This window comes from Capra hircus, chromosome 28, assembly GCF_001704415.2.
Source record: "Capra hircus breed San Clemente chromosome 28, ASM170441v1, whole genome shotgun sequence".
Lineage (NCBI taxonomy): Eukaryota > Metazoa > Chordata > Mammalia > Artiodactyla > Bovidae > Capra > Capra hircus.
In genome coordinates this window covers 16,001,007-16,027,876 of record NC_030835.1, presented here as the reverse complement: position 1 = coordinate 16,027,876, position 26,870 = coordinate 16,001,007, and the positions used below count along the sequence as shown (strand labels likewise).

Genomic DNA, 26,870 nt, shown 5'->3' with positions numbered 1-26,870 from the left:
TCGGAAAACTATTGTAGGTAGAACGCAGGAACGGTCCCATCTGAGGAAAGTTAGTGTAGCGAACCCTACACTGGAATAACTTTAGGGATGCGGCCGTCATTTCCCAGTGCCTCAGACTTGGAACAGTGTCACCTTTAACTGAAGTTCCGTCTTACTGGTATTTTCTTTTTGCGTGTCCAGTAGAGACGGAGCGAGCAAGCCAGAAATTGACCTTTCCACATCTTCGTTAACCTTTCTTCAGGAAATTCATCCGTTCTTCCCCTGCCCTGGTTTGTGAAGGACATTTGACTTAACAGAAATGTTTATGTTTATATACTGGCGCCCCGCCCCCATCAATTCTCCCTACCAAAATAGGAAATAAAAGTTTGTTTTTGTTGTTTTTAATCGAGCATAAGCACAGGTGTTTGGATGCGGAAGGGGGCCGCGTTGGTGTGTGATCTGAACTTTGCAGTTGCCACCCTGTGGGCACATCCTTAGTTGATGACTCTCAACAACAGTTTTAACGGCTTTCTCTCCTGGTGGCTCAGACGGTAAAGCGGCTGCCTGCAATAGGGGAGACCCGGGTTCGATCTCTGGGTCAGGAAGATTCTCTGGAGAAGGAAATGGCAACCCACTCCAGTACCCTTGCCTGGAAAATCCCATGGATGGAGGAGCCTGATATGCTACAGTCCATGGGGTCGCAAAGAGTCGGACACGATTGAGGACTTCACTTTCCTTTCCTTTCTTTACTCTCAGAAAGCTGTAAATGCAGACTGAGTAGGATCTGGAACAGAAGATGGATATATAAAGAACGTTGTTCAGTGAGAATAAAAGTAATAAATGGAGAATTCATTTTCTTCTCTCCAAGCCCCTGAATAGCTCTCATAATCTAGACCAGTGCTGTCCGGTAGAAACATACTGTGAGCCATAACATGCAATTTGAAATTTGTAGTAGCCACATTTTTTTAAAAGAAAAGTGAAATTTAGTAATCCACATAATCCAACATATTCAAAATATTTTGACATGTAATCAGTATTTTGAAATTTCTAAAAATACTTATTTTGGGCTGCATCGGTTCTTAGTTGCAGCACATAGCATCTTCCTTGCGCCATGCAGGATTTTTTGTTGTGATGTGCAGATTCTTTGTCTCGGGGCCTGGGCTTCTCTCTAGTTGTGGTGCTGCCCAGGTACAGAAGCACACAGGCTCAGTAGTTGCCTGTGGACAAGCTTAGTAGTTTCAGCATGAGGGATTGTCTCTAGTTGTGGCCCACCAGCTCCAGAGCAAGTGGGCTCAGTAGTCCTGCAGCATGTGGGATCTTAGGTCCCCAACTAGGGATCCAACTGGAGTCCCCTGCAGTGGAAGAAGTTTCTATTGGAAAGCCCTAGACCCTGTACTAGATAATGCATTATCTGAGTGACTTTAGGAGCACAGTATTAAGGGCATGTGTTTTATGTAAAAGAACCCTTGAAGTTGCTAACTCAAATGACTGCAGAGCCTAGGTGACTGACAATAACAGATGACCTGGTGTAAAACATAAGGTGGCAGTGGAGGCTAGGGCCCACTAAAGAGCACAAGCTTCTATTTGAAAGGAGGTTTCCTGAAGCCATATGGAAAACAACATGGAAGTTCCTCAAAAAATTAAAAATAGAGCTAATATATGATCCAACAATTCCACTCCTGGGAATTTACCTGAAGAAAATGAAAATGCTAACTAGAAAAGATATATGCACCCCTATGTTCTTGCCAGCATTATTTACAGTAGTTAAAATTTAAAGCAACCAAAGTTCCCATCAATAGATGAATGGATAAAGAATGTGATACATAAATATTATATATATAATGTATATATAATGGAATATTATTCAGACATAAAAAAGATTGAGATCTTGTAATTTGTAACAACTTGGGTAGACCCAGAAGGCATTACGCTAAGTGAAAAAGTCAGACAGAAAGATAAATACGGTATGATTTCACTTACGTGTAAAGTCTAAAAAACAACAAATGAGCAAACATAAACTAGAAACAGTTACAGGTACAGAGAAAAAAACAGATGGTTGCCTGACAGAAGGGTGGTGGGGAGAAGAAAGACAGGTGAGGGAGACTAAGGTACAAACTTGCAGTTGCAAAATAAATGTCACTGGTATGAAATGTACAACATAGGGAATATAGTCAATAATTGTGTAATATCTTTTTGTGGTGACATCGTAACTAGACTTATTGTAGTGATAATTTTGAAATGTATAGAAATAGCAAATCACTATGTTGTGTAACAGAAACTATAGTCTTATAGGTTAATTATACTTCAAAGATAAACTCATAGAAAAAGAGATCAGATTTGTAGTTACCAGAGGTAGGGAGTTGACAGAAGTGGGGAATTGGATGAAGGTAATCAAAAGGTACAGACTCCCAGATGTAAGAGGAATATATGCAACCTGATAAATGATTAACACTGATGTATATTATATATGGAAATGATTAAGAGAACAAATCCTATCAGTTCTCACAAGAAAAAAACTTTTAATAAAAATAAAGGAGGTCAAAACTCTCTGAATTTTAAAACACAATGATGGCAAGCAGAAGATTTCTATAAGCAATATGGACAGCTAGATCTACCAGAATGTGGCCTCTGTGAGCTGTGGCATTCATATGAATGAAACATTTTTGAAGAAAAGATATTTTAACACACTGATGTCCGGGCAAAGGGATAGTGAAACCAAAATTGAGGATTTGACTAGATTTCTGGCTAGTTCCAAGTGTGCACTTTAATACATTAAACCACCACTGCAACTTATAATAATAATTTGATTTCTGTATAGACTTTTCTACTAGGAAGATGGCAAATAGATGGGGAAACAGTGGAAACAGTGACAGACTTTATTTTGGGGGGCTCCAAAATCGCTGCAGATGGTGATTGCAGCTATGAAATTAAGACACTTACTCCTTGGAAGGAAAGTTATAACCAACCTAGACAGCATATTAAAAAGCAGAGACATTACTTTGCTAGCAGAGGTCCGTCTAGGCAAGGCTATGGTTTTTCCAGTAGTCATATGGATGTGAGAGTTGGAATATAAAGAAAGCTGAGCACCAAAGAATTGATGCTTTTGAACTGTGGTGTTGGAGAAGACTCCTGAGAGTTCCTTGGACTGCAAGGAGATCCAACCAGTCCATCCTAAAGGAGATCAGTCCTGAGTGTTCATTGGAAGGACTGATGTTGAAGCTGAAACTTCAATACTTTGGCCACCTGATGTGAAGTGCTGATTCATTTGAAAAGAGCCTGATGCTAGGAAAGATTGAAGGCAGGAGAAGGGGACAACAGAGGATGAGATGGTTGGATGGCACCGACTCAGTGGAGATGAGTTTGAGTAAACTCTGGGAGTTGGTGATGTACAGGGAGGTCTGGCGTGCTGTGATCCATGAGGTCGCAAAGAGTCAGACACGACTGAGCAACTGAACTAAACTGAACTGAACTAAGAAGATAATGCCTCAACCAACCTGGGCTCCCTGTAAATTACTAGGTTTACATCAATATTTCAAATATTCTGAGATTGGAAAAATTAAAATTTTAGGTTTTCAGAGCTGTGGACTATTAAGCCTATGCATTTTTTTTTTACCTCAACTTTAAGGATAGGCATTTAATAATTATTTTACAGTCTCTTTGTCACCTGAAAGTTCCTATTTGCTTTTGTATCTCTGATGCCTAATAATAGTACCTGGTATATAGTAGGCATTCAAGAAACATCTGCTGAAGGAATTAGTCCTTAACTTTGGGGGAGGGCTCACAGACTTCTTTAAAAAATGTTTTTATTTTAAAATTTATTTATTGGCTGTGCGAGGTCTTAGTTGTGGTATGTGGGGTCTAGTTCCCTGACCAGAGATTGAACCTGGGCCCCCTGCATTGGAAGTGCAGAGTGTTAGCCACTGGACCACCAGGAAAGTCCTTTACAGACTTTTAAACATGAGAATCTGATAAAAGTTATGAATCTTTATTCAGGTCTTGTCTGTGCCCTGCCCATATTCCCTCGGCCTATCCTAGAGTTCACGAAAGCTTTGGCAGACAAATGCTATACAAGCCCATAGCTTTCTGCTTTAAACACCTGAGTATTCTCCTTGCCTGGAAATGTCAGCAGACTTAACATTCCCCATAGCAATCTATAACCAATGAGAGATGGGATTTGATAGCTAAATATTCCAATTCTACCCCTCCTCAGTGAGGCAATTCTAAAGTATGTTTTACTATAGTGTTTCTCAAAATTTACTAACACATAAAAATCACCTGGAGAGATTAATAAGACATAAATTCTGACATTTCCATATTTTTTGGCCAGAGTTTGCAGGATCTTAGTTACCCAACCAGGGATCAAACCCAGGTCCCTGGCAGTGAAAGCATCAAATCTTAACCACTGGACATCCAGGGAATTCCCTTGAATTTGTGATTTTAATCAAACTTCTAGGAGAAAATGATACTGCCAGACCATGGACCACACTTTCACATTTTTTCTCAGAGTTGCCAGTGAGAATCAGCCCCATTTGCCCAAAAGATATTTATTGGCCTTCTTCTCACTCCCTTACACTGCTTAGATTCTTGGATCACCTCTCAAATTTACTGCTGCTGCTGCTAAGTCGCTTCAGTCGTGTCCACCTCTGTGCGACCCCATAGACTGCAGCCCACTAGGCTCCTCCATCCATGGGATTTTCCAGCCAAGAGTACTGGAGTGGGTTGCCATTGCCTTCTCTGCCCAAATTTACTACTTGCATCCAAATCTTTGTTTCAGGGTCTACTCGGGGGAAATCGAAACTATGACAACTCTTCTTAGAAGAATGCATATAGAAATAGTTTTGTGTATTACTTAGAAGTATGGCTTCCCTTGTGGCTCAGCTGGTAAAGAATTGCCTGCAATGCGGGAGACCTGGGTTTGATCCCTGGGTTGGGAAGGTCCCCTGAAGAAAGGAAAGGCTACCCACTCCAGTATTCTGGCCTGGAGAATTCCATGGACTCTATAGCCCATGGGGTGGCAGAGTCGGACACAACTAAGCAACTTTCACTTTCACTTCACTTTAGAAGTATGAATCCTCTGAAATTTATTTAGGTGGTAAACGAAAGTGACCAGAGTAAATATGTGACTCTAGGCCATGAAAACTGAATGAGTCTAGGCAGAGTCTAGGAACTTACTATAATCATTAATGGCTCATGGAATGAACTGAATTCAGCCAGCTCTCCTTAGAAGTTACTTCCCCAGATCCTAGTAAGTCATCTCTTTATTTTTCCTGGTCTGCATCAAACTCTTATTTTGTGAAACATAAGAGTAAATCTGGGACTCTCAAGAAAACCCATGCTGGCTTCCCTGGTGGTCCATTGGTTAAGAATCTGCCTTGCAATGCAAGGGACACCAGTTCAAGCCCTGGTTTGGGAAGATACCACATGCCAGGGAGCACCACAACTGCTGAGCCAGTGCCCTAGAGCCCGCGAGCCACAACTCCTGAGTCCCTGCGCTGCAACTACTGAAGCCCGAGTGCCTAGAGCCTGAGTTCTGCAACAGAAACCACCTCAATTAGAAGCCCCCACACAGCAATTAAGAATAGTCCCCGCTTGCTGCAACTAGAGAAAGCCCAAGTATAGCAACAATGACCCACCACAGTCTAAAAAATAATAGTAATAAATAAATCTTTAAAAAAACTTGAAAGAAGTTTTTGCTTGAAGTCAATAAAAAGAGTATTGTTACTCATTCCTATTGGACTTTAATGGTTTCTTCCCAATCATAGTGCTTTCTGGACACAATTGCAGTTGCCCCTATGACCCTTAGATCTTTTCTTGATGTTTTCACACAGAGCCAGGCATACCATAACTGCAGCTGGTTTCTCCCACTTCCTTCTCAATTCCAATATGGCTCCCTATTCTACTCCATCCTTTCAGGAATTTGTAACCTTTGACAGATACTCCTAAGCTCACCCTGGTGTCATCTGGAAGTCTTGTGGCATGCTCTCATTCTGTGATAATTGAATAATCTTGATTATCCCAATTTCTAATCAGCTAGATAAAGAGAATTAACACCAGGGTCACCAATGCCTAATTTCCTAAACACAGCACACAATTACTTCTTAGCTTTGCCCACACAGGGGCCAGCACATGTGTTTGTGCTGATTGTCTTATGTACTACTGAATAAGTACGTCTTTGTATATACCTATGAATGTGGTTTGGTGGGTGTGGATATGAGTGTGGGTATGTAATCAGAATTCAGGTCTAGTCTTGAAGTCTGAATAATGAATGTATGGTATTTTACTTTAATTAGTCCCTGTGCATTCTTAGCCTCAGTTTTTGTCTGCCCTCAAATATCAGAGGAAGAATGAGTTCATTTCCTTGAAGTTTATTAACTGTTACTGAAGGCAGAGCAAATTCCATAAAAGAGCAGGTTCCATACAGAGCAGTGGAAGGGGAGCTCTGAATTGGTATGAAAAGATGCTTGGAGTGGGGACTTCGAGTGAAAGGTGAAAAGAAAGATCTTTCCTTGCTTTTTCCCTCCATTCCCACAAGGATCCTGGATTTTCGGGGGGGGGGGGGGGCGGGTATCCTGCTCAACATTCCCTCTACAAAATGGAACCAGAGAAGGGAAACTTGATACAAAGTAGAGGCGGAAACACCTCACAGCTCCTCTGTTTCTCCATCCAAGGGGATGCTAATATCCACATTGTAGTCTACAGGCTCCCCGGAGCTCAGCCAGGGAATAGGGGTTCGATTGAAAGAAGGCCTGTTGGAGAGGTTCTGGTTGTAGAGAACTAAGGGTTCGCTCAGCAAGGGCCCCAGGTCAAACTTGGGCATCTGGAAGGTCATGCGTTTGGAGGCCTTCTCATATCCACCATAAGGCATTGCTGTCCTGAAAAGGAGAAACATGATTTCATTAAAAACCAGAACAAAAGAAAAAGAGGTGTGTTTTTTTTTGTCAGTGAAATGTTACCCTGTTTGGAGGATGGAGAAGTCTGTGAATTCTAGTTTAAGATCATTTCTGCACTGCTTTTTCTTCTCCCTTAGTAATCCATCCTGCCTTCTGGTTTGCTTGTTTCCCCAAGGCTAATAAGGAGAAAAGTAGTCTAGAAGGTACTAAATAGTCTCATGGATAGCTGTGATGCAAACCAGTCAAATTTCAGAGAAATTGACAAATGCTACAGGCCCAAGGGTCTGAGATCACCTTAAATTATAATGTAGAGACCTCCCTCAAAACCCCTACCCCACCTCCAGTGGATAATGTGTGCCCTAAATGAGAAGAATTAACATTTCCTGAAAAATCCAGGCACCTCAGGACCAAAGGGCTTCCCTGGCAGCTCAGCTGGTAAAGAATCCGCCTGCAGTGCATGAGACCCTGGTTTGATTCCTGGGTTGGGAAGATCCACTGGAGAAGGGATAGGCTACCCACTCCAGTATTCTTGAGCTTCCCTGGTGGCTCAGCTGGTAAAGAATCTGCCTGCAATGCGAGAGACCTGGGTTTGATCCCTGGGTTGGGAAGATCCCTGGGTTGGGAAGATCCCCTGGAGAAGGGAATGGCTACCCACTCCAGTATTCTGGCCTGGAGAATTCCATGGACTGTATAGTCCATGGGGTCCCAAAGAGTCAGACATGACTGAGCAACTTTTACTCACTCACTTAGGAGCAAAAGCATTTCTCTAGTGCTTCCCTGTGCTGTTTTCACACAGTCTAGAGAAGCCTGGAGAAGGCGATGACACCCCACTCAAGTACTCTTGCCTGGAAAATCCCACGGACGGAGGAGCCTGGTAGGCTGCAGTCCATGAGATCGCTAAGAGCTGGACACGACTGAGCAACTTCACTTTCACTTTTCACTTTCATGCATTGGAGAAGGAAATGGCAACCCACTCCAGTATTCTTGCCTGGAGAATCCCAGGGACGGGGGAGCCTGGTGGGCTGCTGTCTATGGGGTTGCACAGAGTCGGACATGACTGAAGCGACTTAGCAACAGCAGCAGCAGCAGAGAAGCTTAGCTCCAAAACGATAAAGCCTATTTGAGCCTTATTAAAGTAGGGTATGGGGCCTCCCTGGTGACTCAGACTGTAAAGAATCTGCCTGTAATGTAGGAGACCTGGGTTTGATCCCCAGGTGGGGAAGATTCCGTGGACTAGGTGGACTAGGGAACAGCAACCCACTCCAGTATTCTTGCCTGGAGAATTCCATGGACAGAGGAGCATGGTGGGCTACAGTCCATGGAGTCACAAAGAGTCAGACACAACTAATTAACACTCATTTCACGTTTTATTTCAAAGTAGGGAATAAAGAAACAGAATCTTCAATAATATTATAGTAACTGTGTGGTATGTAATCTATAAAAATACTGTGTCACTGTTGTACACCTGAAAACAATATAATGTAAGTCAACTATACTTCAGTGAAAAAAGAAAAGAGAAATAGAATTCTACTATAAGGACAGTAATGAAAATTATAACTTTGAATGAAGGGACCCCCCCCCCCCGCCGCCCAAGAGGCCTTTACATGTGTGTAATATATTATTCCCATTTCACAGTCAAGGCAACCAAGGTTCAGAAGTAGGGTTACTTTCCTACACAGCTAATAACAATGAACCAAAATTCAGATCCTGCCTCCGAGCGAATCTTTCCTTCATCGTACCATGCTGTTTCTCTGAGCTGGAGTAAAAAGGGCAAGAGCCTTCAATTAGGGCCCCCACATTACTCCTGCGCCTCCTCAGTCTCCTGAAACATCTGAACCAAAGTCTCCATTCCAACTAAGGACATGTTGCCATACACTTGAATGCATCAGGTTCCTTTCTCACCCCCCCTTACCTGTTGAAGGACTTATACTTAGGGAGTTCAGCTTTGGCCCCATAGGCCAGCAGGTCGATGCCAAGTTCCACTTTCTGTTGGGGGTCAACCCCCATGGCTTTCTCCCATGGGGAAATATAGGTCTTAAACACAGTGACATGTTTTCCTTCTCCACCTGCCTGGTTGTCTGGCAGCCGAGGGAGAGAAATAATAGTCAAATGATAGCAGTTAGGAGGAAATGGAAATTAGTCTAGAGCTCTGTACTAGAGAAGTCGCTAGGGGCTGGGGACCAAAGGTAAAACATGCTAGTAATTGTTTATGGTTTGCGAAACCATGATAGCCTGGAGTCAGATATGTGATGAATGAGAGAAAGGTGACTGAGAGATAGGACTTCTGGGTGGAATAGACATGTCTCTATATCCTTCTGGACCCAGAAGACCCGTCAAGATATCTCAGCAGGCCTTTCCTGTATCCAACACCCAGTCCAGGCCTCATTCCTAGGGATTTCTCTGCTTTAGGGACCAGACACTTGACTCTTGGGTGAGGATACTTACCTGTTCCTGTCTCGCCAACCCCTGCTGTGCCAGCAGCACCTCCTCTGCCCGCATGGCCCCCAGGACCACCTGCACCCCCAGATCCAGGGCCAGAGCCAGACCCAGAGCCCTGACGATGGTGTTGCTGGTCAGAGCCATACTGCCCGGCAGAGCCACTTCTCCCTGCCTGGCCTCCGACACTGCTCTTGCTGTAGGAGAATCCCTGGCCAGCTGTCCCCAGCTGTCCCCCCACTGTGGGAATGAACTTCTGGAAGTGATCCTGAAAAGAGAGGACAGAGTGAGGGGAAGGTTAGCAATGGGCACAGGGAATACCATAGCAAGTATGAACTGATCAGAGACAATGGCCAACTCAAAGACCCTGAATCCTCTGAGACTTCCCCATCCACTAGATGTTAGTGGATAAACCTGACTGAGAGAAATTAAACTCTCCTTAAGGGATACAACCCCATTGGCTCAGTTCTTCGAATTACATCTAGGATAGAGGCAAGTTTTTGTCCAAACTCCCCTTTCCCATCCTTACCAATGCAAAAAGGATCAAGACTTCTGTTCCACTAAAATTTGAGAGATTGGGTTTGGCATGGAGAACCCAGCCTTAATTTGAGGAACTAAGGAGATCTCTGCCTCTCTCCCACCATCTTGTCTAACAGATAAAAAAAAGTGTGTCTCTTCCTCTCCCTTCCTCCTTTCGTTGCATAGGGAACCAGGACTTCCTGACGGTGAAACTGTAGCAGGTAGGGGGAAGGGTGGCCCAAAGGGCAACACTGGATTCATCCCCAAAGCCTAAAAATAACCCTGCCAACTCCTTCAGGAGGCTCTCCTGGCCACCCACCACACACACCCCCACGCTCCACCCAGTGTAACCAGACACAGGCAGGGAGGAGGGCTTTTGGCCTCCTAAAGTTAGATATGGCCGGCTCAGCAATTTTGTTCTGCTCATACATATGGGCCAATGGCAGACACTCCTGCCCCTGGCCCCATGTAGGCATCTATTTTCACTCTCCCCTGGCTGCTTGGGAAAGATGGAGGAGGAAGAAAGGAAATGGAGACGATCCCCTCCTCCTCAGCTGTAACATCTTGTGCCTGGCCCCTCTCCAAGCCCTACTTCTCTTTGGAGAATGACCCTGACTAAGGGATGTTGGGTGTTAATGGATGGTTTCAGTCCTTGCATCTATGGCCCTTAGACTGACCCTTAAATAAAAGAATGGCTCAAGAAGAGATGACTATAAAAATTCACTTACCTCTTTCTAGGGTTGCGAGATTTTTGCACACACAAAAAAATCACAGGACACCAGTTAAATTTGAATTTCAGATACACAACAATAGTTTTTTAGTACAAATATGCCTATATATTCATGGGACATATTTAGATATAAGAAAGTATCCATCATGTATCTGAAATTCAAATTTAACTGGGTATCCTGTATTTTCTAATTTAATTTTTATGTCCCAAATATTTCATGGGACACACTTATACTAAAAAATTATTGTGTATCTGAAATTCAAATTTAAATTATCTTTAATTTTTGTTTCTCTTTTGACTGTGCTGCATGGCTTGTGGGATCTTAATTCCCCAACCAGGAAGAGAATCCAGGCTCCTGGCAGTGAGAGCACCAAGTCCTAACTACTGGACCACGAGGGAATTCCCTAAGTGTCTTCAATTAAGAAAAAAGAAAGTTACATACCAAATATTGTGCGAGATATACTTTATAAAAAAACTATTTGTGTGTATCTCAACTTTATTTTTGTAACTGAAGTAGAGTTGATTTATGTATAGATTATACACCATTTAAAGGCATTATAAAATATTGGCTTTATTTCTGGTGCTGTAAATATATCTCTATAGCTTGTTTAGTGTGTATCTCAAATTTAAAACATAGGACCGGGCATCCTGTGCTTTATCTGGCAATCCTATCTTTAATACTTAACCATACTGGGGAGGAATTTTCTCTCTGAAGGTGTGGTACTCCTCACCCTGCTTCACCAGCTCTAAGATACAAATTTAGTTTCAGGGTGGATCGTAATTCACCCTGCATCTATTGGAGGCATGCTATATCTGAGGGGTTAATGAGTTTATAAATTTGCAGGGAGGGGAGGTTGATAATATTTTGGAAACTCTGGGCCTGCCAAGAAGCTGTCAGAAGAAGCACTAGGCTTTGAGAGTTGTAGAGTTCTAAACTCACCATTGAGCTGTCAGAGAAGACATCAGGGTGGTTTTCATAGATAAACTTCTCCACACGCAACTGCCTCAGTTTGAACATCTTGGAGCCCCGGTTAGTGAGCAGCGAAAGCTCCTCCAACATCACGTCTCTTGGGACACTGATCTTCTTGCCCAGGTTCAGGCCTGAACTCTCTTGTCGACCTTTCAGGGAGGTGGGGAGGCAGAGACAAGGGAAGAGGAAAGTGGGGTTTGCTAGTTCCAAATGCAGCTGCCATCCGCAACTAAGCGTGTGTGTGTGTCCCAGTGGAGGTCACTGAGGGAAGCAGATGCTGTCTCTGATGTCTGGTTAAATTCTGTCTAGTCTATGAGGGATTTTGATTTCCTGGGTTTGGAGTTGGAGAGAACGCATGGGAAATGGGGTGTAGAGGGGAAGACGGGGAATACTAAAGTGGCGTGGAGAGGGTACATGGTGTAACAGAGGTATGGGGTACAAGGCAAAAGAGTAAAGAAACATCATAGGTGGAGAACATTGGGGAAGCCTAGCATGGGGGGAAGCCCAAAGGCCACCTCTAAATATAGACTCCTGTCTCAACTTCTTTCCCTTCTCTTCTTCTCATAAACTCTGGCTGCAAACAGCCTCTCGGTATTAGGAAAGCTCGTCTACCCCCAGGAAAAATGCTCAAGGAATTTTCCGTTTTAAGTGCTCAGACAAAGCTCCTTCGTTCTGGGGAAAGAAGTAAGGAAATTAAGCTCTTATTGAGACCTTACTCTGTGCCAGTCTGCAGCATATATGTTTTCTCTTCAAACACACCTCATTGACCTGTGGGTCCTGTTGTCTTGGACCTGCGCTGGGTAACATGGCAGGGATATTACTGTCTCAGATTACAAGGTGAAAAGGGTGGAAGGGGGAGTAGTCAGTGTTGAATTCTTTCTTGTTCTTCCCCCCCCCACCCCTGTAAACCCCACCACCCCCCCAAATTCCTCGTGTCTCTTCATATCTCTTCACCTTAAGACATATACAACCTTATGATATTTCTGGAACTTTTGGGCCAGAGATACTCTTACTAAGAAGTCCCATACTAGGTAGGTGCGAACATGCCATACCTCCAGTGAGTTCCATGATCAGCTTGCTGGATTTCCTCTTCTTATTGGGGGCTGGGGTCCCTGACAGCGGCATTGTGGAGGTGGATGGAGCCTGGACAGGGTGGGAAGGGGAAGCTGAAGGATGGACAGGGTGTAGAGTGAGTGTCCCCAGTAGGTACTGCTTAAAGACTTTCAGGAAAAACACTTCATTAGATTTTTCAGAGAAAAAGGCTTCCCTGGTAGCTCAGACAGTAAACAGTCTGCCTGCAATGCAGGAGACCTGGGTTTGATCCCTGGGTCAGGAAGATCCCCTGGAGAAGGAAATGGCAACCCACTCTAGTATTCTTGCCTGGAAAATCACATGGACCATGGACGGAGGAGCCTGGCGTGCAACACCCCATGGAGTTGCAAAGAGTCTGACACGACCGAGCGACTCACAAACACACACAAAAGGTGAAAATCCATTGCTTTATGGCTTCTCTTCTTAGGAAGCAGAGCAGAAAGTATAGATATACCCCCTGTTCCTACCTTCTACCAACCTCTCTATTCAGCTGTTTTACACAGAGATGGTGCAGAGTTTAGGAATACAATGTTATGTTGGGAATAAAACAAACAAATTACAGGTAGGGCAATGCACCCAGATTTTATTGGTTTGGCATGATATGAAGTTTTTATTTGCATGGGCCTCTCAGTTTGGAGCTGTCATTCCAAGCTCTAGTCTCTCAGTTTTCCCCCAAGCCCCAGGGCAGGGGTGGGGAGGTGGGGGTGGAGCAGAAAAAATGTTCTGCCAGCATTGAGGAGATCCAGCCAAAAACATTCTCCATAGGATGAAGAGGTTATTGCCCCTCCCTTGGGCCAGCTGGATCATGGCCTGGGAGGTCACAGCATTGCTTCTGCTCTCTCAGTCACTCCCCCCTGCCCTCCCCAGCCCTGACTGGACCCTAGAACCAGAGTGCAGAGGGAGGTCAGGGGACATTTGAACCTTGATGCGTATCAATTCAGCAATATCACAGCAGCACAAAATTCAGGGAGGACAGAAACATACTCATAGGACCTGGCAGTAGATGGGGACAAGCTGGAAAAAGATACAAATTCCAGCCCCTCCTTCACAGAAGCTGGGTCTCAGCAAAATGCTGTCTTCTACTGAGTCCTATCTCACAACACACCTGCAATTCTACTTGCTTAGTGGGGTCTGCTGCAGCTGGAGTCCAGGAACTGCTAAATGGACTTTCCCTGTACTCCTCTCAGCCCCAACTAGGTTCTTATTTTCCACCCAGCCTCTCAGTCTCCACCCCTCTGCCCATTTCTTCAGTGTCTCCCCCAACATCTCAGTCCCCCCACCCTCTGGAGTCCTTCTCCCTCCAACTCTCTGTGGCCCCCCTCAACTGGACAACTGGGGAATAAGTATAGATGGAGGAAGGGGGCAGCTCCCCTGGGATCAAGGGTCACTGTTACAGACACAGACACAGCAGTGACAGAAGGCGCTCCAGCCCCTTGGGCCATCAGCTGGAGACTTACCGGCTGCTCAGGCGGTGGTCAGCTCTCCCTGGGGTCCAGCAGCTCTGGAAGACTGAGCTGCTGTGACTAGAGAACCCGAGCTAGGCAGGCGTGGGGGCAGCACTGGCAGTGGGGGAGGGAGCATGGTTATTAATAGAGATGATGAGCGCAAGCAGCTCAAATGGCACAGGGGGTACTGAGACCCTGGAACCAAGATCCCGCCCTCCTTGCCCAGAGGCTCGGGAAGGGTAGGAAAAGCCTTTGGAATTCTCCCATTAAGCTGTCTGAGCCAAGGATCACTCTGCCCAGGGACTCCCCTTCCTTGGCACCTAGAGGCTCAGATCCAGAGAAGCACTCAGGGAGAAACTGAAAACTGAGAGGGAGAGAGGAAGCAGGCAGCAAGTGGTGGACAGGAATTCGGAGTGGGAGAGTGAGAACCAGAACGTGTCTGGAGAGCCATGCAGAGCCAATGTAGGCCGGGGCTTGAGGGACATGTGGGTGGGAAGGCTTAAGATGCTATGTCTGGAGAAGGGAATTTCTGTTCACAATGTTTTAAGTGCCCTTTGAAAGTTCCTGGAAAAGCGAGTCTTTCTTCTGGGAGGGCCAGATCTTAGCAGGATAAGGGACCAAATTAACCAAATCCAGTGCTTAGGCTGTCAGGGATGATGTGGGGCAAAACTTGAGCCAGTTTCCTCATTTTTATCCCCATTTGCTGTTGGGGTGCTCAGCTCAGCCTACTCAGAGGACAGATGTCACTTCTCCCTGGATAGATATCCTTCTTCCTGAGAAGGACATAGAGGCTTCTGACCTGCCAGGGCTTTACTCTCTGAGGTTCCTACTTAGAATTTTCTGGACTATCCCATTCACACTGGTCTAGAGAAGCCTCTGGGCTGGGGCACAAGCTTGAGAGCACCCTGGAGGTCTGTCATTTGCCTGAGCCCTCTCTCAGTAGCTGCAAGAACACCCTGGATCCTCCTGTCTTCTGCTCAGGTTTTGCAACCAGCTGTTTCACCTCTGCTGGAGCCACCACCATGCTGTAGCTGCCTTAGGAAGTGGCTTCTGTAGCTCCCAGAATACCATTTTGTCCTTCTATGAGCTATCCACTTTTCCTGACCATGTCCTTTTCCCATCCTGAACTTTATAGGTTCAGGTTAGATTGCCAGGAGAAATATCAATAACCTCAGATATGCAGATGACACCACCCTTATGGCAGAAAGTGAAGAGGAACTAAAAAGCCTCTTGATGAAAGTGAAAGTGGAGAGTGAAAAAGTTGGCCTAACACTCAACATTCAGAAAACGAAGATTATGGCATCCGGTCCCATCACTTCATGGGACATAGATGGGGAAACAGTGGAAACAGTGTCAGACTTTATTTTTGGGGCTCCAAAATCACTGCAGATGGTGATTGCAGCCATGAAATTAAAAGATGCTTACTCCTTGGAAGAAAAGTTATGACCAACCTAGATAGCATATTCAAAAGCAGAGACAATACTTTGCCTCATGTATGGATGTGAGAGTTGGACTGTGAAGAAGGCTGAGCGCCGAAGAATTGATGCTTTTGAACTGTAGTGTTGGAGAAGACTCTTGAGAGTCCCTTGGACTGCAAGGAGATCCAACCAGTCCATTCTGAAGGAGATCAGCCCTGGGATTTCTTTGGAAGGAATGATGCTAAAGCGGAAACTCCAGTACTTTGGCCACCTCATGCAAAGAGTTGCCTCATTGGAAAAGACTCTGATGCTGGGAGGGATTGGGGGCAGGAGGAGAAGGGGAAGAAGAGGATGAGATGGCTGGATGGCATCACTGACTTGATGGACGTGAGTCTGAGTGAACTCCGGGAGTTGGTGATGGACAAGGAGGCCTGGCGTGCTGCGATTCGTGGGGTCGCAAAGAGTCGGACACGACTGAGCGACTGAACTGAACTGAACTGAACTGAACTAGGGGCCAAAAGTTCTCCCTGCTCCCCTCTACTTGGCCTCTGACCAAACCAGTTTAGCCTCCAGATACCTCATCTTTTGTCCTTTTCCTCTGTTCTCTCCTAACCCAAAAAAGCAGTTAGACGAAAAAACATAAGTAGCAAAAGGTGATTTTGTCATCATCACCATCCTCCCCTCAAAACCCACAAAAACCCAACCAAAATTTTGGTCTTCTATGATTGAGTACCCAAAACTACTATGTGAATGAAGACAGAATATGTATTGTAGGCTTTCTGAGCCCTTGCTTTGGAATTCTGTGTGTGCACGCGTGCACGTTCAGTCCCTTCAATCGTGTGTGACTCTTTGCGACCCCATGCACTGTACCCGTCCAGGCTCTTCTGTCCATGGGATTTTCCCAGCAAGGGTATTGAAGTGGGTCATCATGCCCTCCTCCAGGGGAATTTTCTGAGAGGCTGCTTACTTGTGACAGATCAGGGTCATAGGGCTGGTTATTGGCACAAATCTGCCCCCTGCTGGTAAAACTGGAGTAATAGAACTTCCCTTCTCAAAAGTCTAAGTCTAGCCTGCTTTCCAGTGCCTTCTCTTTTATTAGTCTTAATCCAGGCTGATCCACCTTCTCTCTCCCTCTTCCTTCTCTCACCCCACCTTCACCTTCAGCCACTGCCTTCCCTTTATTTCCTCCAGGTAGCTGGAAAATGTTGATGGCAAAAGGGTTAGAGGGCCTTTTCAAATTGTCTTGGTTCTGTAAGCTTAGGCCTCATCTGAGAGGTATGGAACAGGGGATGGAGACGGAGAGAATCTAGACAGAGGGAACCGAATGGAGGTGGCTACACGGGGTCAGGACAGAATTGGTAGAGAAGAGCAAAAGGCCTTGGGGTGAAGGGCAGAACAGTAAAAAACAGGAGGGCAGGAGCTGAGAAAAAGATCAGGATTGGGGAAAATGAATTAGATAAGATGAAGGGGAGACCTGGATTTAGGCAAGAAACGAGACAAGATGACAACAGAAGATACAGGGCATAAGTTTATTCTTGTGCACAAACCAAAGCACTGTGGTTCACACTCAATATGCAAAGGAAATGATCAGTTTCCAGGTCAAGCAGCAAAAGTGACTGGTGGTCATGGTGAGAGGGGAGTCCGTATCTCTCTAGGACAGAGATCAGGACCTCAACCTGGAAAGGAGTAAGAGCTAGGATTTACGGGATGGGGTAGCACTAAAAAGAGGTTTTGGCTCTGGGTGTTTCCTTACCCTTTCCCAGGTAGTTATGACAAGCTGCAGAAGATAAGAGGAACAGATTCACAGGAGGGAACACAGATATACCTGTTTTTTCAACATTCAGCACACATTCTCGCATCCCTCTACCATCATCCCCCTTCTCTCTAACAAATACATATTTCTTCCTCATTTTCTCCCAGTCCCCCTTTCGTACACGACTGGTTTCTTATTATCCAATATTACTCTACCAACACTGCACTCACCCTAACCATGCTCCTCTCTAAGTCTCAATCAATTTCATTCATTTCTGTCCTGCTTCTGGCTTCTACCTTACTTGCCACATTAAGGTTCTTTTCCCCTTCCTTTCTGTCTTAGGTTCATGAGGCCATGAAGCCAATGATTTGGTCATTCTCAGAGGAGATTTTCTTTCATTTCCTGGATGCTTTGTTGCTCAGCATGGGCCTCTCAAGTTGTTAGCTTTCTGAAATCCTGAGGAACAGAATTCTTAGTTCTATTGCTGGTCTAACTGATGTAACTCAACCCATACAAACTGCCCTGGTCCTTCGTGTCTCCTCACACTCTGTAAATTTCACAAGATGCTCTACATTTGCTGCAGATGATGATATTTAACTCTAGTCAATCTCTTTCTCCCCTCCAGACATTCTATGTGAGAACAAACCTCTATGTCCTCTATGTGAGGACAACTGACTCTTCCTTCATCAGTGCAAAGGTGAGACCCAGATTGGGTCTTTATGTAGACTTCTCCTCTTACTCTTGCCTCAGACAGAAGAGTACATCTGTGTTCATGCACACACTTGCACATACACACACATTCACAGACATACACATGCCGAGGAATATACCCGCCAAGCTGGGAAAGAAGAGTGAGGAACAGCAAGTAACTTAATGCAAATAGGGGGTCAGTCAGTCCCTTTGCTGCCTGTCTGGTGGTAAGCTTCTCACCTGAGGTCTTAGTAGTAACTTCCCTGTGTGTTTCTCATTGAATGTTAAAACAAGGCCCACAGAAAAAGGCACAAATGTAGAGAAATAGGGACCAGCACAGGAGTGTAGGTGAAGAGACCTAAAGACAGAGATCCAGGCAAGGAACTACGAAGAGAAGCACAGACACCAAAGCAGAGAGAGTAGGCTGGAAGGCAGCAGGGAGGTTGGGAGCCAGGAGGAAGCTGGGGAACAGGACACCAACTCCAAAACTATCTCTGGCAGGGGGAATTTAGCCTGCTTGGGGCGGGGGGAGGGGAGGGAGTGGGCGCAGGGAGAGTGTTGGGAAGGAGAAGCAATTTTAGGAACTGGATGTTCCACCTCCCCTTGGTCCTGGGAGCTGTGCCCTGTTCAGTGGTGGCCCGCCCCAGGTCTCCACACATGAGCCTGCCATCCTGTTCTGGTAGCTGAGAACCGGGGCCTGGCTACTTGGAAGCCACAGGAGCTGGGGGAAGTCCCAAGACCCCTGGGAGACTCTGGAGGAGGGGGTGGGCTAAGGATGGGGGCTGAGGCCAGCTCTGTCCTCCAGATGGGCTCATCCAATGTAGTGGCCGCTCTGGGGGCAAGCACAGTGGGGGCCAGGGGTTCCGCAGTGGGCTGGGGCGCTGGAGTTGAAAATCGGCGGATCTCCTGGACTCTGGCAGTTTTGGGAGGCCCTGAGGAGATGGGTCCAGGAGTCGGGGTAACCTCATCAAAACAGAACATGGCAGTTTTAAGTTGGTAGGGCTGGTGCCGCATGAAATCCAGAGCCTTGATGCCCTGCTTAGTGGCTGCCCGAGGCCCTTGGGATTGGGTCTTACTAGGGTGAGTTCGGGCAGCGTGGGGGAAAAAGGGTGAGAGCAGTGGGTTGTAAGCAATAGGAGGTGGGGCACGTATATTGGGTGAATATTTCCAGGAAGAGGGCAGTGAAGGGGTCGGAGAAGGGCTTCTGGGCCGAGGGCCAAGGCCAGGACCAGGTGGAGCTTCCACCACATACCTGTCCGCTCGGCTCTGACGTTTGGCAAACAGCTCCCCACCCCTCCCCTGAAGCCTTGGTGTTTCAGGGATTCCAGCCGAAGGGGCCGCCCCGTTCACTAACCCATCGAGGAACGCTCGAGAAGGGGGCTTAGGAGCCACTGGGGGTGGAGTCTTAGGAGTCGTAGGGGGTGGGGTCTTGGGAGCCGTTGGAGGCGGTGTTTTAGCTGTCACGTGAGGCAACGTCTTGTAACTCCTGCCGCCTGGTGGCTGCATGAAATTGCAGGCTTCAGCCCCGAGGCTCAGAGCATCCTCCTCGGGACCAGATTCCGCTCCCCCAGCCCGGGGTTTTTCATCCAGGTTTTGCACCAACGATAGCAGCTCGGGGTTGGGCGAGTTCTTCGTCTCCTCATTTCCTGACCGGAACATCTGCTTTCGGGTTCCCCGACGCCGGGCCTCCTGGAGGATGCCCGTGCGAGCAGCTGGCACGGAGATGCGTTGCTCCCGAGCGCTGGGGGGCTCAGGGGCCGCAGAGCTAGGGGCAGGCGCTTCTGGGCGCGCAGCAGGTCTCAGAGGCGACGACAGGAAGATAGAAGCGGTGGAGGTCATGGCAGCTCCGCTAGCGGGGGCGGGGGCCTCTGAGGCTCCGCCTGGTGTAACAGGACGTTGAGGGGCTGGGATGTAGAGGGAGCTGGTGGCCGTCACGGGGCCGGGGGGACGTGGGGTGCTGGGGGAAGCGGGGACTGGCACGTGGCTGGGAACCCCTGAAGTGAAGCTGGGCACGGGAGTGGTACCCTGCGGAGGAGACAGGAAAGGCGGTGGGGCGGAGGGGAGGCCTCCCAGGCTCTCATTTGCCCTCTTGGGAGCTAGAGGCCGGAAAATCACAGAGGTGGTACCTGACCGCTGCGCTTGTAAACCGGGAGTAAAGGGCCTAGCTGAACGGTTAAATATGCTTGGAACTGAGGTAGAGGTTCCACAGCCAGGGAGGAAAGGTCTGGGGCTGGCCACAGGGGCTGGCGAAGGGCTGGATGGGAGCAGAGCCGCCTCTGGCGGAGCGCTTTGTGGCCGAGGTGGAGACTGCAGGCCCTGCCCGTTGAGCGTGGCCACTGGACCTTCCTGGGCCAGCTGCTGGGTGATGGAGGCTGCGCGCTGGCGCTGCTGTTCAAAGAGTTGGGCCCCTCGCCCGGAGGCCTCACTCAGCTGCCCTCCCAGCCCCCGGTCCTCTGCTGTGCCTGAGCTCGGCCTGGCTAGCTCCATGTCCAGGTAGGGGCTGTCCCAGTCGGACTGGTTGGTGAGGCTGCGGGCGTCGGAGAAAGCCTCTTCGTCCAGCTCGGACTCACTGGTTGGAGGCAAGCCGTCCTCCTCCTCAGCGCCGGTCCCCGCGGCAGCCCCAAAGCTCACTAAGGTGTACTTCTTGGCTCTCTGCCGACGTTTCTTAAACATCAGTACCCCCTTGGAGTGGGGGTTGGGGGCTGCGGTGAGCAGGGCTGCAATCGTCCGGCATTTGGTCTTGGCCTCCTTCACACTCCTCTCTTGGAGGCTCTCTGCCCTTTGTAGCTCTGAGGAGAGGAGAAGGGGGGTGGTCAGTATGCATCTGTGAGCCCCAAGGTTCTCCCCTCCTCCCAGTTCCTTTAGGCCTCTACCTCTGGCCTTTTCACTGGCCTAACCCACAAGGGCTTTCCTACCTGCAGCAAAGTCCTCTGACTTGGGGGCAGAGTGGAGGTGAAAGGTGAAACCAAGGACAATGGAAGGGAAGGCAGAGCCTAGTTGGCTGCCCTGACACCACTCTGACCACACAGCTCTCCTCCCTCTACTCTGCTCCTGTCTTTCTGGAAATCACTTTTACTCACACCACACACTTGTCCCCCTCTCCCCTCCATTTCTGGCTGGCAATGTGAGGGTGGGGGATGGGGGGGTCACTTCGCATGGCAGGCAAGGACATGAAGCAGGTCCCAGGGTAAGAAAAGATGAGAAGGGACACTTCTCCCACCAGAGACCACGTTAGAGGGCTTCTCAGAAAGTTTGGGACTTCCCCTTATCCTACCCCTTACCCTGTGCTAAGGATAAAAGGATCCTTAGCAGTGGTGATCTTCATTCATAATTTCACTACCATCATGTAAGCCACATCATATACATTCACAGAAATAACTCCCACACATTGTTTCAACAAGAATATGGCCCTAGGGAAAGGCACCTATGAGTTTATGCTCTCAGATGTATTTTTCTCCCTCATTCCCATATACTCTAGCTTATATAGACCCCAGTTAATAGACACATGTATAAATCCATGTGTCCACACAAAAACATACATGCATAGCCCAGGTAGCTCTTCTTCCCAGAATTCCCCTAGCCAAGACACTGTCACTAACAGTTGGGACAAAATTCTGTGCCTTCTAACCTCCAAGGCACTCCTTTGTGCCTTAAACCCCTGCTACTCACAGCCAGGGATGGCCTCAGATCCGAGATGCAGGAAAAGCCAGAGTGTTGCTCTCCAAGGCGAGCTTCCAAATCTTTAGGATATCTCAAGGTCACCAGCTGATACAATCTCCTTTCCCCCAAGCTGAGGCTGGGAGTGGAGTGGGCTTCTTTTAGAGTCGAAAGAAGCCCCCTGTATTTCAAACCTTCTAGGTCGAGTGCTCAGGCACCACCACCAGGCAGGCACAAAAGGACTGTGTGCTAAGGGGAGCCAGGACAGGGCCTCCCAGGCCATGTGGGGCCTGGGAGGTGGGGCCAGGAAATGGGAGAGGCTGCCCTGCTGCTAGGACCCTGACTTGGACACAGTTACTCTCTAATCCGTGATCCCCAGTTCCTCCTGAAAAATTCTTGAAATTCCACCTACTTTCCACTCAAGATATCAAGCTCCTTTCTAATTTGGGCAGCCATTCCACCCATTCCAACATCTGTACCACACAATAGTCCTAGAGATAGGCACTGGAGTCATAGCTTAGCTCAGATTTCGGTTCCTGGGAGAGTTACTTCATCTCAATGAAGTTCAGTTTCCTCATCTGTAAATGAGGCTAATGGCTACCTCACAGAATTGCTATGAGGATTCAGTGAGATAATATAGGTCAATTTAGCATTTAACCTAAGGTCCACTATGAGTAATCATTACTATCAAAGCTTTCTTGATACTGCTGCTGCTGCTAAGTTGCTTCCGTCGTGTCCGACTCTGCGACCCCATAGACGGCAGCCCACCAGGCTCCACCGTCCCTGGGATTCTCTAGCTGCACACACAACGTCTTATTCACTCATTTCTTCTCCCAGAGGCTCCTACACACATGTTTCCATATATTCATAGAGTACTCACACTTCTCTCTCTCACACACACCCTCTCTCCATGAGTTTTCCACAGCTCATGTTGTCACAAACCCCTGTGACATGTGGCCATAGCATTAGCCCATCCTGAGAAAAGGGCAGTGAAACTCCTGAGAAAAGAAGGAATAGGAAGGCAACAAGGAGAAGGGGGTAAGGGGGTAAGATCTTTCCCAAAGACCTCCCTTCCTATACCGTTGATATAGTCCCTTTCATTCTAGATTCCAGAACTCTCTTGGCTATGGGAGGGTAGTACCTGCATAGAATGGGTCCTGGAGCTCAGGAACTGGGTTTGGGGCTTTGTTGCAGCTGGCTTGGCTGAGGGGCTCTTGGCTGATGGGCTCAAAAGTCTCCATGCCGAGAAAGGCAGTGTTGGCTGGAGCAGGACCAGCTTGAGCCACCCCCCATGCCTTTTAAAGCCCCTTTGTCTTGGCCCCAGAGCTGGCAGCTGAATGAGCTCACTGTGCTATTTTTGGAGCCTGGCCCCTTCCCTCCTCTCAGCTGCCCCACAAGCCCCGGTGTGATGGACATGGGCACCTGCCTACCCTCCCCCCCTTCACTCCAGTGCACTGAACAATGAGGTCTGCTTGGCTAAAAATATCCGTGAGCCACTAACTACAGTCTCATCCAGCATGATGGGGAAGGGAGAGGGTGCTAAAAGGAGAATTGGGGTTAAGCATGGGATCCTAAATGTATATCTGGAATTTCTTTGTGGGACATGGGACACTCTCAGGAATGTCAGAGGGTGAACTGTCACGTCCTTAGCCTCTATTCCAGACTTAGAGGCACAAAATTCTATTGATCAGGAATCAGAGTGGTGGGAGAGAGGAGCGAGGGATGAGAACTAGGGGGTAATCCCAAGATTTCCAAGGTGACGAGAATGGAGTGCTATGGGAGGCGTAAGACAGGGAGAAACTTCACTCTTAAACCTTGTACTGTAGCTCACATCAAAAATAGTAGAGAGCCCGAGATAAGTGGAATAGGCTTTTTCTGCCCAGGCCTACATTATCGCCTGAGATAAGAAGCCAAAGATCTCTCCCTCCACTACTTCCTAGGGATCTCATGACTATTCCATAGCCTCCTAGTCCCCAGGAATCTTCATGGAACTAGCAGTGCCAAAGGCAGCTCCGATGTTATGCCTGCAGTAACACTGAAGAATCCCTATGCCCCTGTCCTGCTTCTAAATACTCCCCTGCCCCATGTCTGTGCTCCCCTCACCCATCTGACATCTAGCAATATCACACCAATAGGCAAACGCTTCATCAATTCATGTCCCTTTCCAACTTCCCTACTTAGGCCGTTCCTGGGTTAGGTTGAAGAAACCCCCTGTATCTTTTTATCCCACTGGTTCAGACAGAAAAAGTAATGGGGATCGTGAGACTAATTATTTTCCCCTCCCCTTCTCCACCTATTCCCAAGACTGTATTCAAGGGAAGCATAAGGTAGATATTGACAGAATGTATAGTTAAGGGGGGTTAGATTTAGGACTCAAACTGAAGTATCCTGAATAATGAAAAGGAGTTCATGCACTCACTGGCTTGTTTGGCCTTCTGGGTATAGGTGGTGGTAAGATCTTCTGCCACTGGGTGGGGAACAGGCCCCACCATAGGGATGAGATGAGGGCCAGGCCGGAGGGGGCCATGGGGCAACAGCAGGGCTTCGGCAGGGGGTGGCTGAAGAGTTGTCCCATCCTCCCAAGATGGGGAGCTCACACGACTGTCACCCTGGCTGGGAGGGCCAAGGACAGCAGGTGCCGGCTCTGCAGGGCTGTCAGACAGGTAGACCTCATCCGGTGGGGCTCCTGGAGGGGTGGGCCTTGTGGGGCCTCGGCGGCGGGGTCGGCGGGGCTTTTCCTGGGTGGCTGGGCCATCAGCATCACTGTCTGTCTCTCCATAGTAAGCCTCACTGTCAGGGGGCGAGAGGAGGCTCCCGGGCTGGAGAGGCTGGGGAACTGGAGCTCCTGGGGGCTCAGGACTCAGTGGAGACAAGGGTGACCGTGCCTGAAGCTCACCCGGGGATGGAGATCGCACAGGTCCCTCGTCCTCTACCCTGGATGGGAAAGATGACAGAACTTGAGAAATGAGCTGGATGACTGATAGCTAGAGAGATCTAGAGGAGATGGGAGAAGGCCGTATGGGGTGAGGGGACTGGCATTTGGGTGGAATGGATGGGCTGGATAGAGTAGAGATTTGAAGATGAACTGGGAGGCAAATCTGCTTGGCAGGCTTTGAGTGGAAATGGGCTTAAAGAGAGATATGATAATGCAGAGACAGGCAAGGGGTCTAAGATAGGCCCACGTACCCACATTCAAGTGCTCTGAGAGGCATACACAAACATCCGTGCTCCAGCAAAATACACAAGCAGAAATAGGTACTTGTTAGTAGCTGAAGTCAGGTCAGTGAGACATAGAGCTGAGACAGGCAACGGAAGCCCTGGACTAGGGGGCTGGGGATAGGCTGGGGTGGAGGGATCCATACCGCCGCACAGTGAGAACAAGCTGATTCCCTGAGGCATCGATAAGGCCCATAGCACTGGCATGAGAGAGGCTGGTGCAGGAGACCCCATTGATGGCCAAAAGCTGATCCCTCTCTCGGAGTCCTGCTCTGCCCGCCTGGCTCCGTCTTCGGATCTGAGAAGGTGTTGGAGGAGAGACTGTAGGTGAGGGAGGGCTCCAAGGGGGAATAGAATGAAAGGAGTTAGGACAGGAAGGAATCATGTGTGGAGGGGATTTTATTGGGTTAGCCAAAAAGTTTGTTCAGGTTTTTCCCTACGATATTACTGAAAAACCCAAGTGAATTTTTTGGCCACCCAGTACTTTAGAGGGTAAGAAAGGGTGGAGAGGGGCAAGGGGTGACAGTTAAGGGGGTCAATCTAGAGGGAAGAAGGTGCTAACTGGAGAAAATAACATTGTATGAAGGGAGGTAGGGTAATTGCTAAATGAAAGAGGCTTGGGGAAAAATGCCTGGGAGAGACGTACTGGAAATGGTGGTTATCGCCTCAAGGCTTTCCTCCAAAGGAAATATCTATGCTAACCAATATTCTTTCTCTTCTAGTCCTTGAAATCCTAGGCACCGTTATCTATACAGTCAAGATTTTAGAACAGTATTCCAGACTGGAGGGAGTCCAGCAGATTCTGAGATTATGATTGTGTGTGTGTTGTGTGTGCACACACATACATATGTTAAAGTAATAATAGTAGTAGTGGGTATCATTTACTGAGTGCTTACTAAATGTTAGGCACAGTGCCAAGCACTCAACATGTTTTATTGAATTTAATCCTTCAGAATTTAGTATCCATGGAGTAGGTACTATTATTACCTACATTTTACAGTTGAGAAAAATAAGATTGTGCTATGAAACCAAAATGGTAACAACTTCATCTGACAGGTCAGATCTTGCCATAACCCTCCTAGTACCTAAAATAAGTCTTGCCTAGTGAGAGAAAGGATCTGGCATAGGGAAAGAGGACAAGGGGCAAGGCTGGGCTCAGCTGGATGAGACAGCTTCAGCTCATCACACACCAATTTAGTTAGAAATGAGAGCCTTCCCTACATTCCTGGAGTTTAGAGTAGAGAGGCACAGGCCCAGGAGATTGGAGGGCCAGCCCTGGGCCTCTGCTGCTATGGTGACGCAGGGAACCAAGCCAGTCTTTCTTTTTTTCTGCTCCCAGAAACCAGGGATTCCCTTTTCTATAGCCCCCCACAAGAAGCCACTGCTCAGATACTATTCCCACCCCCCCCCATCAGATTTGAGCATGCTCCCTCGACCACCTGCCCACTCCCATTCCACTTCTTCACAGCCTCCCACTTCTCCCCTATAGGCCATCACATGACTTTTCCCAAGTTCCCTTGGGTTCCCCTTTCCCTGAAACCTCAATATAGGCTCCCTTACCTTGGACACCTGTAAAGGTTTCCTCTGCTCGGCCCCCCCCTGAAGTCGGAAGCCCCAGGGGGCTCCCCCTGACAGTGTGACCAGCACCTCCTCCTCAGCACCCATCGCTCAGCTTGGCCTATGGCCCTCGGAGTTTGGACAGCGTCCCAAGGAGAGAAGTCGAGGCGCTGGTACCCCGTCCGGCCTGTGTGGCTGTCCTGCTTCTGCTGCCCTAGGCCTTCCCCCCCACACCACACACCACAGGCAGGCAGCCTGGCCCTGAGATCAGTACAGTCCACACACGTGTCCTGTCAATCGGAGCTGCGCCCAAAATAGTCACCGGCTGTACTCCCCTTCCTCCCCCAGCTGTGTTACTCCCAGAGCTAATTATAGTGAAAATTTCTGCCCTCCCCATCCCCCATTCTTCTTCATGGACTTTTTATTCAGGACTGAGTACTAGCTCTGTGGGCTCTATCACTAATGTACATCCTTTCAGGGATGGTGCCTTCCCTGATGGGGTCATGGACTGATCCCAG

General features: G+C 47.9%; 2 protein-coding genes across 4 annotated transcripts; both read right to left on the bottom strand.

Annotated features, from left to right (window-relative positions):
• MYOZ1 (myozenin 1) lies at positions 6,325–14,419 on the bottom strand. Of its 2 annotated transcripts, none has more exons than XM_005699215.3 (6): positions 14,074–14,386; positions 12,577–12,690; positions 11,495–11,673; positions 9,315–9,573; positions 8,782–8,947; positions 6,325–6,851 (listed from the first exon to the last, which is right to left on the bottom strand). In XM_005699215.3, the coding sequence occupies exons 2-6, from the start codon at positions 12,647–12,649 to the stop codon at positions 6,620–6,622; spliced, it is 909 nt and encodes a 302-aa protein (XP_005699272.1). In that variant the 5' UTR covers positions 12,650–12,690; positions 14,074–14,386; the 3' UTR covers positions 6,325–6,619. The 2 variants fall into 2 exon arrangements, with proteins under 2 accessions (XP_005699272.1, XP_005699271.1); XM_005699214.2 differs by having other exon boundaries at positions 6,329–6,851; positions 12,577–12,667; positions 14,074–14,419.
• Positions 16,990–26,665, bottom strand: SYNPO2L (synaptopodin 2 like). 2 transcript variants are annotated; one of them, XM_018042200.1, is made up of 4 exons: positions 26,356–26,665; positions 24,942–25,093; positions 23,999–24,513; positions 16,990–20,711 (listed from the first exon to the last, which is right to left on the bottom strand). In XM_018042200.1, exons 1-4 carry the CDS (start codon positions 26,458–26,460, stop codon positions 18,550–18,552), a joined length of 2,934 nt encoding a protein of 977 aa, XP_017897689.1. In that variant the 5' UTR covers positions 26,461–26,665; the 3' UTR covers positions 16,990–18,549. The 2 variants fall into 2 exon arrangements, with proteins under 2 accessions (XP_017897689.1, XP_017897690.1); XM_018042201.1 differs by lacking the exons at positions 23,999–24,513; positions 24,942–25,093; positions 26,356–26,665 and adding an exon at positions 22,721–22,964.

Bases quoted from the DNA above. Each gene is read 5' to 3' on its own strand.
- SYNPO2L (XM_018042200.1), bottom strand. From the start codon at position 26,460: ATGGGTGCTGAGGAGGAGGTGCTGGTCACACTGTCAGGGGGAGCCCCC. The intron at 25,094-26,355 runs GTAAGGGAGCCT...ACACCTTCTCAG, and splicing joins AACCTTTACAGGTGTCCAAG to ATCCGAAGACGGAGCCAGGC. The intron at 20,712-23,998 runs GTGAGTGCATGA...TCCTCTCCTCAG, and splicing joins CCAGAAGGCCAAACAAGCCA to AGCTACAAAGGGCAGAGAGC.
- MYOZ1 (XM_005699214.2), bottom strand. From the start codon at position 12,649: ATGCCGCTGTCAGGGACCCCAGCCCCCAATAAGAAGAGGAAATCCAGC. The intron at 9,574-11,494 runs GTGAGTTTAGAA...CTCTCTTTTCAG, and splicing joins TCTTCTCTGACAGCTCAATG to GATCACTTCCAGAAGTTCAT. The intron at 8,948-9,314 runs GTAAGTATCCTC...CTCGGCTGCCAG, and splicing joins GGTTGGCGAGACAGGAACAG to ACAACCAGGCAGGTGGAGAA.